The 14,664-nt window shown below is 45.3% G+C and overlaps 1 protein-coding gene across 8 annotated transcripts in view; it reads left to right on the top strand.

The window, feature by feature from the left end:
* The window catches only part of BCOR (BCL6 corepressor), a 121,567-nt gene extending 121,099 nt beyond the window's left edge, over positions 1-468 (top strand). For all 8 annotated transcript variants that reach the window (XM_032329821.1, XM_032329819.1, XM_032329827.1 and 5 more), the window contains one exon: positions 315-468. In XM_032329821.1, the coding sequence (XP_032185712.1) occupies positions 315-336 (22 nt within the window). In that variant the 3' untranslated portion in view covers positions 337-468. The remainder of the gene's footprint in view (positions 1-314) is intronic.
* The last annotated feature ends 14,196 nt before the right edge of the window (positions 469-14,664 follow it).

Genomic DNA, 14,664 nt, shown 5'->3' with positions numbered 1-14,664 from the left:
CTCTCAAATAAATAAATAAAAAAGTTTTTTAGGAAGTCTTAAAACTGGGGCATCTGAGTGGCTCAGTGGGTTAAGCCTCTGCCTTCAGCTCAAGTCATGGTCTCAGGGTCCTGGGATTGAGCCCCGAATCAGGCTCTCTGCTCAGCAGGGAGCCTGCTTACCCCTCTCTCTCTGCCTGCCTCTCTGCCTACTTGTGATCTCTGTCAAATAAATATAAAAGAAAATTACTGCAAAGTTACCTTGAACTCTACTTAGCAGGTTTCCTGTAGTGATATTTGTATTGTCATTCTGAATGTATTTTGTGTGCATTGTAGGACAAAGCAAAGACATCGGTGATGTTGGAAACCATTGTGTGAGAAGAGAATTACGAACATAGAATGGAGGAAAGAGAAAGTACCTTGTGATGTTGGATTTGAATTGTCAACTCAAGATTTAAATAAAACAAATATGATGTGGATTTTTAAGTTGTATACTAAAAAGTCTGAGAAAACATTGACGCTCCAGTAACAATGAGCACATCTAGTAGCAAGTTCTTGGTTTCTAAATACCATTCTCCATCAAAAACCAGGAACTGCTTGAAGAAATGGCTGCCCCCGAGTCTGTAGCAAGGAGCCTACAAAGTGAGCCTTGCCTGTGGAGGGGGACACTGACACGTGTGTTGAGTCCAGACACGGCATTATCTCCATAGTGTTCTTTTCAACAATGTGTAACCTGAATCCTATTATGAGGAGATGGATAAATCCAGAATGTGGGACATTCTGCAAGACAACTAGCCTAGCCTTCCTTTATTTTTTTTTAATTATTTTTAAAGATTTTATTTATTTATTTGACGGACAGAGATCACAAGCAGGCAGAGAGGCAGGCAGAGAGAGAGAAGGGGAAGCCGGCTCCCTGCTGAGCAGAGAGCCCGATGCAGGGATCCATCCCAGGACGCTGGGATCATGACCTGAGCCGAAGGCAGAGGCTTTAACCCACTGAGCCACCCAGGCGCCCACCTTCCTTTATTTTTATTTTTTAATCCATGTCATGCAAAACAAACGCAGAAGGGAATGTTCTGGATTAAAGAAGATGAAGAGACAAGGCAATCAAATGCAACACATGAAATTTGCTAGAATTCTAGGACAGAGAAAAAAGTCGCTATAAAATTCTTTGAGGGGGCACTTGGGTGGCTCATTCAGTAAAAGTCTGACTCTTGGTTTCAGCTCAGGTCATGACCTTGGGGTCATGAGATCAGGGAGAGAAGACTTGGCAGAGTCTGCTTAGAATCCTCTCTCCCTCTGCCCCTTGCACTCTCCCTCTCTTGCTCTCTTTCTAAAAATAAATAAATAAAATCTTTAAAAAGTATAAATAAAACACTTTGGGGACTACTGGAGAAATTTAAAAAAATCAATCTTAATGAGGTATAATTTACATAAAGTTTCCTGGTGCCCCTTTGCTTTCAATGATCCCCTCACCCCAGGCAACCCCCAATGTGATTTTTCTCACTATAGAGTTAAATGGGAAATTGAAAGAAAGGCTATAAATTAGAGGGTATTATTGAGTAAACATAAATTTTCTTAGTGATGACGGCATTGCGGTTATGTAAGACAATGTTCTTCTGGGGCGACGTACGCTCGGGTGTTTAGAGGTGAATTTTCATGACATCCGGAATTTACTTGCAAATGGTTCAGCAAAGAGTACACACACACACAGATAACAAAAGCATGGCAAAATATTACTAATTGTGAATCGAGGTAAAGGGTATATTAAGCTGTTCTTTCAACTTTTCTATGGATTTGAAATTTTTCAAAATAGTAAGTTGAAGGGAAAAAAGGAAAAAAATTGTAATTTTCATCTCAGCCTTTTTTCAACGCCTCTCAAAGTGGTTTCCTGAGGGAAAGATGAGAGAAAGGCAGGTTAAAACATTTATTACCTTGTCACTCTTCTTCTTTTTTCTAAAAGGTATTAGGATACTGCCAAAACCAGAAGGCCCAAGAGGTTTCATGTTCCTCTCCATCAAGGCCCCTCCTGAAGCCCAGGTTCAGAGTTTGGGGGGTTGGATGTGGGTCTGGATTTGGCGGAGGGGGATGTCTCTCCTTCTTATGGTGAAGTCACCCCCCTCCGTCTTAATTCATTAGGCTGCTGTAATAACAGAGGACACTAGAGTGGTAGCTCCTCACCAACGGAGATTTCTTTTTTTTAATATTTTATTTTTTTGAGTGAGAGAGAGAGCGAGCATGAGCAGGGGGAGGGGCAGAAGGAGAGGGAGAAGCGGACCCCCCCCCCCTCAGCAGGGAGCCACCTCCAACATTGGACTCCATCCCAGGACCCTGGGGGTCATGACTGGAGCCAAAGGCAGAGGCTTCACTGACGGAGTCACCCAGACACCCCCGAGAGATGTTTTCCTACCATGTCCTTGCATGGTGGAAAAGTAGTCCTCCAGTCCTGTGGCCTCCACCTAGGACCTGTTCTACCACCTGGAACCTTCACATCAGGGGTAGGGTTTCAACAGGTGAATTTGGGCAGGGATCAGGGGACACGCATATTCAGTTCCTAACACCCCCCTGCCCAGGGCCCCCTGGTTTGCACAAACAGATTTCTGAGGATAGATTGGGACCCAGGCCGCCAGAATGGAGCCCCTGGTCAGGGCTGTGGGCCCTCCACGAAACCGCTCTGCTCACACCTGCCTCTGGGGGCACAGTCCCCAGCTGCCCCAAGCCGCCCGCTCTCCTGAATCCCGCCCCACGTTCAGGCCAAGGCCACACTTCCTGTGGGCTCTTCCCATCCAAGGACTGAGCACAGCAGCTGTGCTGTGGCAGACTCATTCTGGCAAGACGTGGGGCTCCTCCAATGGGCACCTGCTCTTACGACCCAAGTTCTGGCTGAACTGGAACCGCACCCCATCCATAGTCACCCCCCACCCCCGCCCCCGCCTCTGCAAGTGTCCCACCTCTCTTCCCCTCACATTTTCCTGCTTCATCTCCCAAGACGCGCTTTCCTGTCCTGTTCCACCTTGCATCTGCTTCTTGGCTGACCTAAAGGAACACACTTTCCCTCTGTCCCACATGCTATGAGAAAGGACTGGGGCCAGGGTTAGCAGGGCCCAGATCTGCTTCCGGAGGCTGGTGTTTTTTTCTCCGCAGGCTTCTATTAGAGGAAGAAAAGGAAAAAGAATAAAAAGGCAGGCTCGAGATGCATGGGCAGGCCAGGGAAGGCCTCTCCGGGGACGGGGTGTTTGAGCAGACGAGTGGATAAATAAATTGGCTTACAGTCAGCCAGCTAGATAGTAGACGCCGGCTACGGCAACCAACACAGATGCATGTCACAGACGTAACTGATCAAAATAGAAGGTAATTTACAGAAGAATGCGCATGGCATGACACATTTATGTAACATTGCAGACAGGCACAATCCCGTTATAGTCTTAATGGGCTTCTGACTAGTTAGTAAAGATATAAAAACAAGAAGAGGAGTGATACATACCTAATTCGGGATAGTTGTCACCTAGGGGGGCAGTAGAGGGAGGGAATTGGTTACCAGATCGGGGAGGAGGGGTAAGGAGGGGAAGGAAAGGGAGGAGAAAAAGAAGAGAGGGAGGGAGAAGAGAGAAAGAAAGAAAGAGAGGAAGGAAGGAAGGAAGGAAGGAAGGAAAGGAGAAAGCTAGCAAGCAAGCATGGTCAGGATATGAACTTCGGAAGCAGAAGTTTCTTTTGACTAAAACCCGTGTGGTGCTTAAAATAACAGAAGTAAACCGTTTCTGGTCTTTGGGCATATCCTTCGTCTACAGTCCCAGAAGGAAAATCCTAAGAGTTTGCCATGATCTCTTATCTGCATGGCTTTTCTCTGCAGATTAATCTTGCTGGCAGGCAGGAGCACGACCCCGAACACATTTTGGAGGCAACCGTGAGGCTAGGGAATTGTCCCAAAGCTTAACTTTTGCCTCTGCCTCTGCCCACCGCCCAACTCCACTGGATTTGCAAGGTCTGTCCAAGTGCTACTAATGCTCCCACCCAAAGGCTTCAGGGTAAAAGGATGAGAACTTTCTAAGCTGGCCTGGTGGCTGGATTACACCCCTGGATTTCAGTTCTCCAATGAAAGAAGCAAGGAAGGTTCCTGTCACTCCTTCCTTTCGCTGCCTTTCTCTTTCCCCATCTTCCACTTGATTTCTTCTAATATTGTATTTTTTTAAGATTTTATTTATTTATTTGACAGAGACAGAGATCACAAGTAGACAGAGGCAGGCAGAGAGAGAGGGAAGTAGGCTCCCGGCTGAGCAGAGAGCCTGATGCGGGGCTCGATCCCAGGACCCTGAGATCAGGACCTGAGCTGAAGGCAGAGGCTTAACCCACTGAGCCACCCAGGCGCCCCTTAAAGTTTTTTCATAAGTGAGCTCCACACCCAACATGGGGCTCAAACTCCTGATCCCAAGTTCAAAAGTCTCATGCCCTACTGACCGGGCCAGCCAGGCGCCCCTCATTCTGTTCCTTCTACCCATTCTCCCTCCCTGCTGGCCCCTGTTCCACTTGTGACAGATGCATAAAAGACACCCCATCTTATTACATTTTATTGTAATTCTCTGTGGATGTGCCTATTGTCCTTCTTTAGCACGTTAGCTCCTTCTTTTGGAAGTAGTATAGAGAAAGGTCAACAGCGTGATAGAAAAATGCACACGATGTAACCAGAAGGGTCATAGAAATTAATGCAGATGGGCTTTAAACATACGAAAAGATGTTCAGTCTTGCTAATAAGAAGAAGAATGTGAATTACTACGTTGCCCCTTCTTACCTGTCACATGGACGTGAGCCCAAAAGCTTGACAGTGCTCTTTGTGGGTGAGGTGGTGTGGAAATAGGACTTTTCGTACGTTGATGGTTGGAATACAAAATGGTCCAGCCATTATACGGGGAAATTTGTCAACAGCAAGCGAATTTATACATGCTTTTACCCTTTGGTCCGGCAATCACACTTCTAGGAACTCATCCCAAAGATATTACTGGAAAATATATGAGAAGATATATCCAGAAAGTTATACTTTAAAGCAGTTTTTTTTTTGTTTTGTTTTGTTTTGATTTTTCAAGATTTTAGGATGCCTGGTGTCCCTGTAGCAGTTTTTGTAAATGCAAAAGATTGGAAGCAGCCCACATACTATTAATCAAGGACTAGTTGAAAAAAATGACAGTCACCCCCAAATGTTATGGCTTATACTGGCATAAGAACATATGGAACAATGAAATAGTATAGAATAGAAAGCCCCAGAAATCAACCCTCACATAGATAGTTAGCCGACTTTTGGCAAGGTTGCCGGGACTATTCAGTGGGGGAGAGGATATTCTTTTTAACAAATGATGCTGGGAAAACTGAATCCATGTGCAAAGGATGAAGCTGGACCCCTACCTCACACCATACCTCAAATTAACTCAAAGTGGAGCAATGACCTAATGTGAGAACCCAAACTCTAAAACTTCAAGAAAAAATCAGGAGCCAATCTTGGTTAGGCAATGATTTTTCAGATGTGACATCAAAAGCATGAGCAACCAATGAAAAAATAAATTGAGCTTTTTCAAAATGAAAAACTCTGGTGCTGCAAATGATACCATCGAGAGAGTGAAAAGACAATCCGTATGCTGCAAGAAAATATTCACAAATCATACATCTGATAAGGGACTTCTATCCAGAATATATAAAGAACTCTTACAACTCAATAATAAAAAGACAAATTAAATTACCCAATTGAAAAATGGGTAAAGGTGGGGCACCTGGCTTGCTCAGTTGGAGGGGTGTGTGACTCTTGATCTTGGGGTTGTGAGTTCAAGTCTCATGTTGGGTAGAGAACTCACTTAAATAAATAAAAACTTTTGGGGCACCTGAGTGGCTCAGTCGTTAAGCATCTGCCTTTGGCTCAGATCACGATCCCAGGGTCCTGGGATCGAGCCCCATATCCGGCTCCCTGCTCAGTGGGGAGTCTGCTTCTCTCTCTCCCACTCCCCCTGTTTGTGTTCCCTCTCTTACTGTGTCTCTCTGTCAAATAAATAAATATAATCTTTAAAAAAACCCAACCTTTTAAAAAAACAAGGGATTTGAATAGACATTTTTGCAAAGAAGATATGTAAATGGCCAATAACTACAAGAAAACATGTTCAACCTCATTAGTCATCGTGAAGATGCAAATCAAAACCACAGTGAGCTACCACCTCGCCCCCACTAGTATGGCTGTAATCAAAAGTAACAAGTGTTAACAAGGATATGGAGAAATTAGAACCCTGTGCGCCACTAATGGGAACATAAAAGGATGTGGCCATTTTGGAAAACAGTTTGGTAGTGCTTCCAAATGTGAAATAGAGGGGGTGTCTGGATGGCTCAGTCGGTTGAGCATCTGCCTTCCGTTCAAGTCGTGATCACAGGGTCCTGGGATTGAGTCCCACATCGGGCTCCTTGCTCAGCAGGGAGTCTGCTTGTCCCTCTGCCTGCTGCTCCCACTCGCTTGCGCTCTTCCTCTGACAAATAAATAAATATATATTTTTTAAGATTTTATTTATTTACTAGACACAGAGAGCAAGATCACAAGTAGGCAGAGAGGTAGGTGGAGAGAGAGAGAGGGAAGCAGACTCCCTGCTGAACAGAGAGCCTGATGTGGGGCTCGATTTCAGGACCCTGAGATCATGACCTGAGCCGAAGGCAGAGGCTTAACCCACTGAGCCACCCAGGCGCCCCAATAAATAAAATCTTAAAAAAAAGAAAGAAAGAGATGGCTTAGGTTCCATCCTCTGTGGGAAGAGTGTCAAAGAACTTGGAGGCATGTTTTAAAGCCATCACGCTTCCTCTGCCCCACACACCTCCAAATCTTTGCAGGTGGGAAATCCCTGAATGCATGGAAAGCAAGGAACCTCACGGAAATGCCTGTGGAGGGCTGTAATGTCTCACAAAGCAACCTGCACGAGGGCCCGGTTGCTTGTGCGGGCCTGTCCTGGGGTGACCCGTGGGCTGAGCAGGACCCCGGGGAAAGGAGCCGGTGCCACTGACCGTTGCTATGTCTTCGGACTTCTCAGAAGAGAAGTCAGTGATCCGGGCTTTTGTGTGGGCTCTCACAGTCATTCATGACATTGACGAGAACGCTGTGTAACCCAAATGAAAACATCCTGGTTTGGCCCCGAGCTCCCCAGTTTGCAAACTCCAGGGTATGGCCTGCAGGCTTTTTTCACTCACACAAAAATACGGCAAAAAAATTTCCAGATTCGTGCTGTGTCTGGATGATTCGCCCTCTGTGTAGGGGCAAGGAGATCACTTCAAGGGCCTCTGCCTCGAATGTTCCCCAGAGAAACAGTGCAGTGAGGCCCGTGAGCCTGGGGTCTTGGTTAATTTCCTGATAAATAAATAAGTGAATCCAGTGTACAGCGGGAGTTTAAAAAATTCTTTTAATTTAAAAATTTTAAATTTTTTATTATACAGATGAACTGTAGGCCCATGAGGGTGGGGGAAGGCAAGGTTTGCATGATCATGCTTTCAACTTTCTTTTTCTGAGCATCTGTTTTTTTTTTTTTAATTTTTTTAATGTGCTTTATAAGCAGCTTTTAAAACAATATGTGGCAAACACATTCCAGTATGAATGAATATACCTCTTTCTCAATATTTTTGACGGTTGACATGGTATCTCATTGTTCTAGGATGTATTTAATCAACGCTTTAACAGTAAGACTAGCTTTGGGTTTGAGGGCGCAAACCAAAAGCGTGAACAACACCAGCACGTGAATAAAATAAGAGTGGCTTAAATAAGATAGAAGGTTTTTTTTTTTTTTTTTAACAAGATAGAAGTTTAAATCTCTTTCAACATCAAGGACGTATAGAGGTAAGCAGTGCTGTATTGCCATACCAACTTTTGGCTCTCTCCACACATCGGCTTTACCTCATGGTTCCTTGAAGCTGCCAGAGTGCTGGCCATCATCATCATATTCACAGTCCAGACAACAGGGGAAAGAAAGACACGAGTAACACCTGCCTCCTGTAAGATATCTATCTCCCAGAAGTCATCTCCAACGTCTCCATTTATGTGCCATGGATGAGAACTTAGTCTTACACAGCCTTGACTCTGGGCATTCTGTGCCCCTTAAGAAATACTAGTGTCCAAACTGTGGTCTCTATACTTTTTTGTTGTTGTTTTTTGAGTAGGCTCTACACTCAACATGGGACTTGAAGTCATGACCCTGAGATCAAGAGTCGCATGCCCTACAGACTGAGCCACCCAGGCGTCCCTGAATAAGGCCACTAAAGCTTGCTTTCAAAAGCAACAGTTGGGGCAGGGCACCTGGGTGGCTCAGTGGGTTAAGCCTCTGCCTTCAGCTCAGGTCATGATCTCAGGGTCCTGGGATCAAGTCCCGCATCAGGCCCTCTGTTCAGCAGGGAGCCTGCTTCCCCCTCTCCCTGCCTGCCTCTGTCTGCATGTGATCTCTATGTCAAATAAATAAATAAATGCTCTTTTAAAAAAAAGCAACAGTCCGTGGGTCAATTGTAGGGACCATAAATGCACACCGAAAAAAAGAGCCTAATGGTTGGACAATAAGTACTTGTAACTTTGGATAAAATTTCCACACAGAAGGTGTAGGGTCTCCAAGTACTCAGCAGGTAAGGAAAGCTGCATTGGGGGTTGGGCAGGTGAAATCACCAATGTCAAAGATTTGTGGGGAGTTTGAATAAGAGAGCTTTAGGATGTGATGGTTGAAGAGGCAAATGGTCTCAACTCATCCATCATATTAATACTACATGCTTTTCTGTCCAGGTAGATAATTGTGATGGCTTATAAAATACGTCTACAAATTATTCTTTAACATCTCCCCCTTCAAGAGGTAGAGCCAAGGGGCGCCTGGGTGGCTCAGTTAGTTAAGTGTCTGCCTTCGGCTCAGGTCATGATCCCAGGGTCCTGGGATCGAGTCCCGCATTGGGTTTCTGGCTCAGTAGGGAGACTGCTTCTCCCCCTCCCCGTACTCATGCTCTCTCTCTCACTCATTCTCTCTCTTTCAGATAAAGAAAATCTTTAAAGAAAAAATAAAAAAGAAGTAGAGCCAAATTCTCTTTTCCTTGTCTGTGGGCTAGACTTGGTAGCTGGCTTCTAGTGAGTACAATAAAGGGGAACACGGAGCGCCTGGCTGGCTCAGCTGGTGAAGCATCCAATTCTTGGTTTTGGCTCCAATCCTGATCTCATGGCTCGTAAGATGGAGCCCCGTGTCACGCTCTGTGCTCTGCACAAGTCTGCTTGGATATCCTCCCCCTCTCTCCCTTCCCCCACTTGGATTATCTCTCTGCCAAATGAATACATAAATCTTAAAAAAAAAACAAAAAACAAAGAACACCAAAACCCCACAAATCTGTGATAGAGTCATTGCGACCCTGTACAGAGTCTTTGACGTGTCCCTCACTGAGAGCCTGTAACTGGGCTGACCGGAAAGAGATTTGCCCGAGCAATAGAACATGGAACAAGGGACTTTTTGGAATTTTTTTTTTTTTAATTGAAGTGCAATTGACAATAACATTGTATTCATTTCAGATGTACAACACAAAGCTGTCATACTTGTATGTATTGTGAAACTGCTGTAAGTCTACATAACACCTTGTGACATTTTGTATAGTTACAAAATTGTTTTTTGTTGGGGGCACCTGGGTGGCTCAGTCTTTAAGCGTCTGCCTTTAGCTCAGGTCGTGATCCTGGTGTCCTGGGTTTGAGCCCTGCATCTGGCTCTTTCTTTGCTCAGCGGGAAGCCTGCTTCTCCCTCTCACACTCCCCCTGCTTGTGTTCCCTCTCTCACTATGTCTTTCTCTGTCAAATAAATAAATAAAATCTCTTAAAAAATTTTTTTCTTGTGATGAGAACTTTTAAGATTTACTTTCTTAGTAACTTCCAAATACGTAATACGGTATTGGTATTATTAACTACTATTGCCATGCTGTAGATTATATCTTCCTGACTTACTTATTTTATAACTGGAAGTGTGTATCTTGTGACCCCTTTTGCCCATTTTGCTCACTCAACATTCTGGAAATTCTAAGGTTGGGTCAGAAAAAGCCTGGCAGCTTCTTCCTTATTCTCTGGAATACTTTTTTTTGGGGGGGGGGTGGGGGCAGAGGGAGAAGCAGACTCCCCCCAGAGAGCTGACAAGGGACTTGATCCCAGAACCCTGAGATCATGAGCTGAAGTCAGACACTTAACCCACTGAGCCCCCCAGGCACCCCTAGAGCACTCTTTTTGGAGCTGTGAGCCACCATGTATAAAGCCCCCGTCCCAGAGGCTGCTGTGATAGAGAGAGAGCTCGCTTGGACAGAGCACGTGGAGATGCTGGGATACTGCTTAGAGGCACAGACAAATGCCCAAGGAGTCCCAGTCATCTGGATCATTCCATCTGAGGCCCCTGACATTGCTTGGAATGGAGAGACAAGACTGTCCGCCGAGCCCTGCCCACATGGCTGGTTCAAGAGCAAAAGAAATGATTGTTGCTGTTTTCAGCCACTAAATTTGGAGGCAATTTGTTACATAGCAAAGATAACCAGAACACTAATTGATGTGCCTCTTTAATTAGGAATTAAATAACGAGATCTAGCAGCGGGCCTAACAAATACCATAATTTCAAATTAGCGATGAGTGTAATCAATATATTGAGATATTGGCGTCAGCTATAATGTGATATGAAAATGTCTCTGATTTTGATTGGTGACCGAGTCATAGATACTACTAATATAGTTATAATTGTTACCCACAGGCACGGCCAAAGGAAGTGCTAACTTTCATTTAGAGAGGAATAAAAAGAACAATAAAAAGATTTCCCATCCAAGTTCACAAGTCCCCCGAATTCTAGCTGCAGATCCCAAGTTAAGAAGCCCTATTTCAGAGAGAAATCGGGGCATCCCTTTGATGACGGATTCTGTCCTTCTTAAGAATTCAGTGAAGTTGCTTTTATAGACAGCTGAACAGACTGTATTTTTAAATGTGTTTTACCGGAAGCTTTAAAAATACCCGTTTTTCATTCTTCTCACTTTCTGATGTTCTTTCTCATTTTTCTTCTACGGCAGCTCTTGCTCTCCCTTAGTGTTTTCTCCTCCTCTCCGTGCCCAGAACCCAGGGGGTCAGGCCCCTGTCGCCCCCCATCCCCGACCTGGACCACAGAGAAGGTTCTTCCAGTTTTCGGTCATGTCCTCTCTCCTCGCAACCCTTCCCCGATAGCTCCCCAGTGCTCAGGCTGGTTCCAGCCTCTCTGGGTTTGCTTTTCCACATCCAGCCTCTGGGAACACCTTCCCACATTCATCCCCAAGGCTAACCCGGACATCTTTGTGAAGACCAGCAAGGCCGGCATCACCTCCTCCAGGAAGCTTTTCTTAAGCTCCCTACCCTGAGATGAATGAACTGCTTCTCTCCCTCATCCGCCCACCCACTCTATGGAAGGGTGGATTTTTTCCTTGCACATTTTATTGACAGATAGCCCACACACAGAAAAGCGCATGTACCCTAAGTGTATCACTCAAAGGATTGTCATAAGCCAAAAAGACTTGTCACACTGGTGTGCGGGTGACAAGGGACAGAACCTTCCCGATCTTTCGGAGGCGCCCCTTATGTCTCCTCCTGGTTACTATGCCCTCCTCCCAGAGGGTAATTATTATCCTGACCTATAACTGCCAAGGCGAGTTTTAAACTTCACACATGCGGAATCCTACAGTGTGTGCCTCTCCATGCCTGGCTTCTCCCGCTCAATGTCATGGTGATGACATCCTTCCTACTGCTTCGTGTGATTTTGGATTGCTTATCTTCTCCGCTGTATGGTATTCCATGGTGGGAAGACACAAGTTTCTTTCTCTCTTCTGCTGTTGATGGGCATTTGGTTTGTTTCCAGTTTAAGCCATTACCAATAGCACTGCAGCGAACCCCAACTTTTGATGAACATGGGTACACAATTCCGGTTGCGTTTATACCCCGTGACCTACAAACTTGTGAGTTAACCTACAGACTTGTTGCAATGTCTGCAAATCTTTATTGCATATCACTATATTTTGTGTCTCTGCTTCCCTTTTCCAGATTGAGAGCATCTCTACCCATGGGCCCCGTCTTAAATTTTTTGTGTGTGTCCTTGCCGTCTACCTTATAGTAGCTGTGAGATACATATTGTTCAAATGAATGGATACCGAAGGCTGATAAATTGCTACAAGAAGTTACTCCTCCTGTGGTCTTTTTTTTTTTTTTTAAGATTTTATTTTATTTATTTATTTGACAGACAGAGATCACAGGTAGGCAGAGAGGCAGAGAGAGGGGGAAGCAGGCTCCCCGCTGAGCAGAGAGCCTGATGCGGGGCTCGATTTCAGGACCCTGAGATCGTGACCTGAGCCGAAGGCAGAGGCTTAACCCACTGAGCCACCCAGGTGCCCCATTCTGTGTCATTATATTGTCTCATCCTTCTATTCTTCGATATTCCAGATTCTGTTCTTGACTATTTATACTTTTGTATTGGTGTGTTACTTTTTTGTTTTTTGTTTGTGTTTTTGTTTTACAAATTTACTCAAATCCTTTGTGGAAGTATGAAATACACACACACACACACACACACACACACACACACACACACACAGCATCCCTCTTCCCCTGTAAGCTCACAGAAAGGAGTGGAACAAAGCAATCTGAGGGGCTCCTGGGTGGGCTCGGTCAGTTAAACGTCTGCCTTTGGCTCAGGTCATGGTCCCGGAGTCCCGGGTTTGGGCCCCCCATGGGGGTTCCCTGCTTGGCCGGGAGTGTGTTTCTCTCTCTCCCTCTGCCCCTCCTCCCCCTGCTCATGCTCTCTCACTCCCTCGCTCACTCTCTCAAATGAATAAATAAAGTCATTAGGAAAAAAAATGTAAAAAAAGTAATTTGAATATGTGAAGGTTTACCCACTCTTTTTGAGAAGGAGAGTCTTGGTGACACTACCAAGTCCCTGTCCCTGTGACAGGAAGCAACCTGAGTCATTTAGGTCACCCTTCAAATGTTTTATCATTTTGGTCGTTGAAAACTACCATGCACGTAGAAATGTTCTTGAATCTTTAAGTCCCACTTTGGGGCATACCTACAGGAGATTCGCTCCTCTAGAACTTAGTCATCCAGGTTTTGCTCTTCTCGCTTCTGGTGGCTTCCAGTAGGCTGTGAACGTGTGTTTTGTTTCATTCTGACTGTCTCCAAGCACGGCTCCTCTCAGTAAGTTGAAATGGTAATGAATTCTTACAAAGATCTGACTTCCAACTGCAGAGCGATCAAAGAATTCTTTAATACTGTTTTATTTCTTCTGCTAGTTTATCATCCCCTGTTCTTGCCAGAAACATTATTTTGTTGTATATTTAGCTCATCCTTCGCTCTGACCCCCCGCAATGTGATGCAGTTGCTTTCCTCACCGCATTTAGGTAATGGTTCTCAAGGTTGAGAGCAAGGGGCGGGTGTTTTCCTCTGAGGTTAATAAGAGGCACATTCACCCAATCTAGGCAAAAGAGAAATGCTTTCATGTCATTAGAATGGTTTAGAGCTACGTCGGAATGCAAGACTGACTCATGTATTAGTTATCTACTGCTGCCTAACAAGCCGCCCTGCAATTTGGTGGCTTAAAACAACAAACATTTATTATCCCAGCGTTTCCGTGGGTCAGGAATTCTGGAGCCACTTAGCTGAATGGTTGTAGCTCAGGAACTCTCATGAGGTTGGGGTCAAGATGTTGGTTGAGGGAGTGGGGAGGACGCCTGGGTGGCTCAGTTGGTTAAATGTCTGACTCTTGGTTTTGGCTCAGGTAGTGACCTCAGGGTCCTGGGATGGAGCCCCATGCTCAGCAGGGGAGTCCACTGGAGAATCTCTCTCTCCATCTCTCTGCTTCTGTCCCTCCCCCCTGCTTGTGGGTGCACACATGCACTCTCTGTATCCCTCCCTCTTTCAAATAAATAAATAAATCTTAAAGAAAAAGATGTTGGTTGGGGCTGCCCTCGTCTGAGCGCTCTGCTGGGGCCCGAGACCTTCTTCTGAGATGGCTCATTCCCAAGGCTGTTGGCAGGAGGTTCAGTTCATTGTCGCTTGGCTCGTCCCACAGGGATGCTTGAATGTGTGCAGGACAGGGCAGCTGGCTTCCCCCAGGGAGCAAGGAAGAAGACACAACGCCTTGTGCATTCTACGCATGGATGTCACCTACAATCACATTCTATCCATTAGAAGTGAGTCACTGAGTACCGCCTACAACTACGGGAAGGGAAAAATCAGGTTCCACCTTTTGAAGGGAGGAGAAGCAAAGAATTTGTGGACATATTTAAAAAACCAGCACAGATGGTAAGTAAGTTAATTGGATCCAATCAAGTGGTGAGGCAACGTGGTGACCACATATTTCCCTCTCCTCCAATCAGATGACAGAATGCAGAGAGCTCGGTGGTTAGAAAAGAAGCAGCCTGGCATTTGCCTTGAACTTGGAACCTGAGGTTAAGAAAATAATTCCACCTGAAGGGTATGGTCCTGGAGCTTCAGTTGTCATAGCAACTATAAACAGGATTAAAAAGGGCTCTGTTGGGGTCTGTCTGGGGTATAAGCAAATTCTCCCAGGAGATCTGTAGGGCCCATATCCTGTGTCCTGTGGCCTCCAGTTTCTAGCTGGCAACAAATAGCATCCATACAGTGTGAGGAACTGTTGACTGACGTCAAAGGGAGATTCTCAAAAGA

The sequence above is a fragment of the Mustela erminea genome, chromosome X (genome assembly GCF_009829155.1).
Source record: "Mustela erminea isolate mMusErm1 chromosome X, mMusErm1.Pri, whole genome shotgun sequence".
Classification (NCBI taxonomy): Eukaryota; Metazoa; Chordata; class Mammalia; order Carnivora; family Mustelidae; genus Mustela; species Mustela erminea.
The sequence above is the reverse complement of the archived record's forward strand: the minus strand, read 5'-3'. Positions and strand labels throughout refer to the sequence as shown.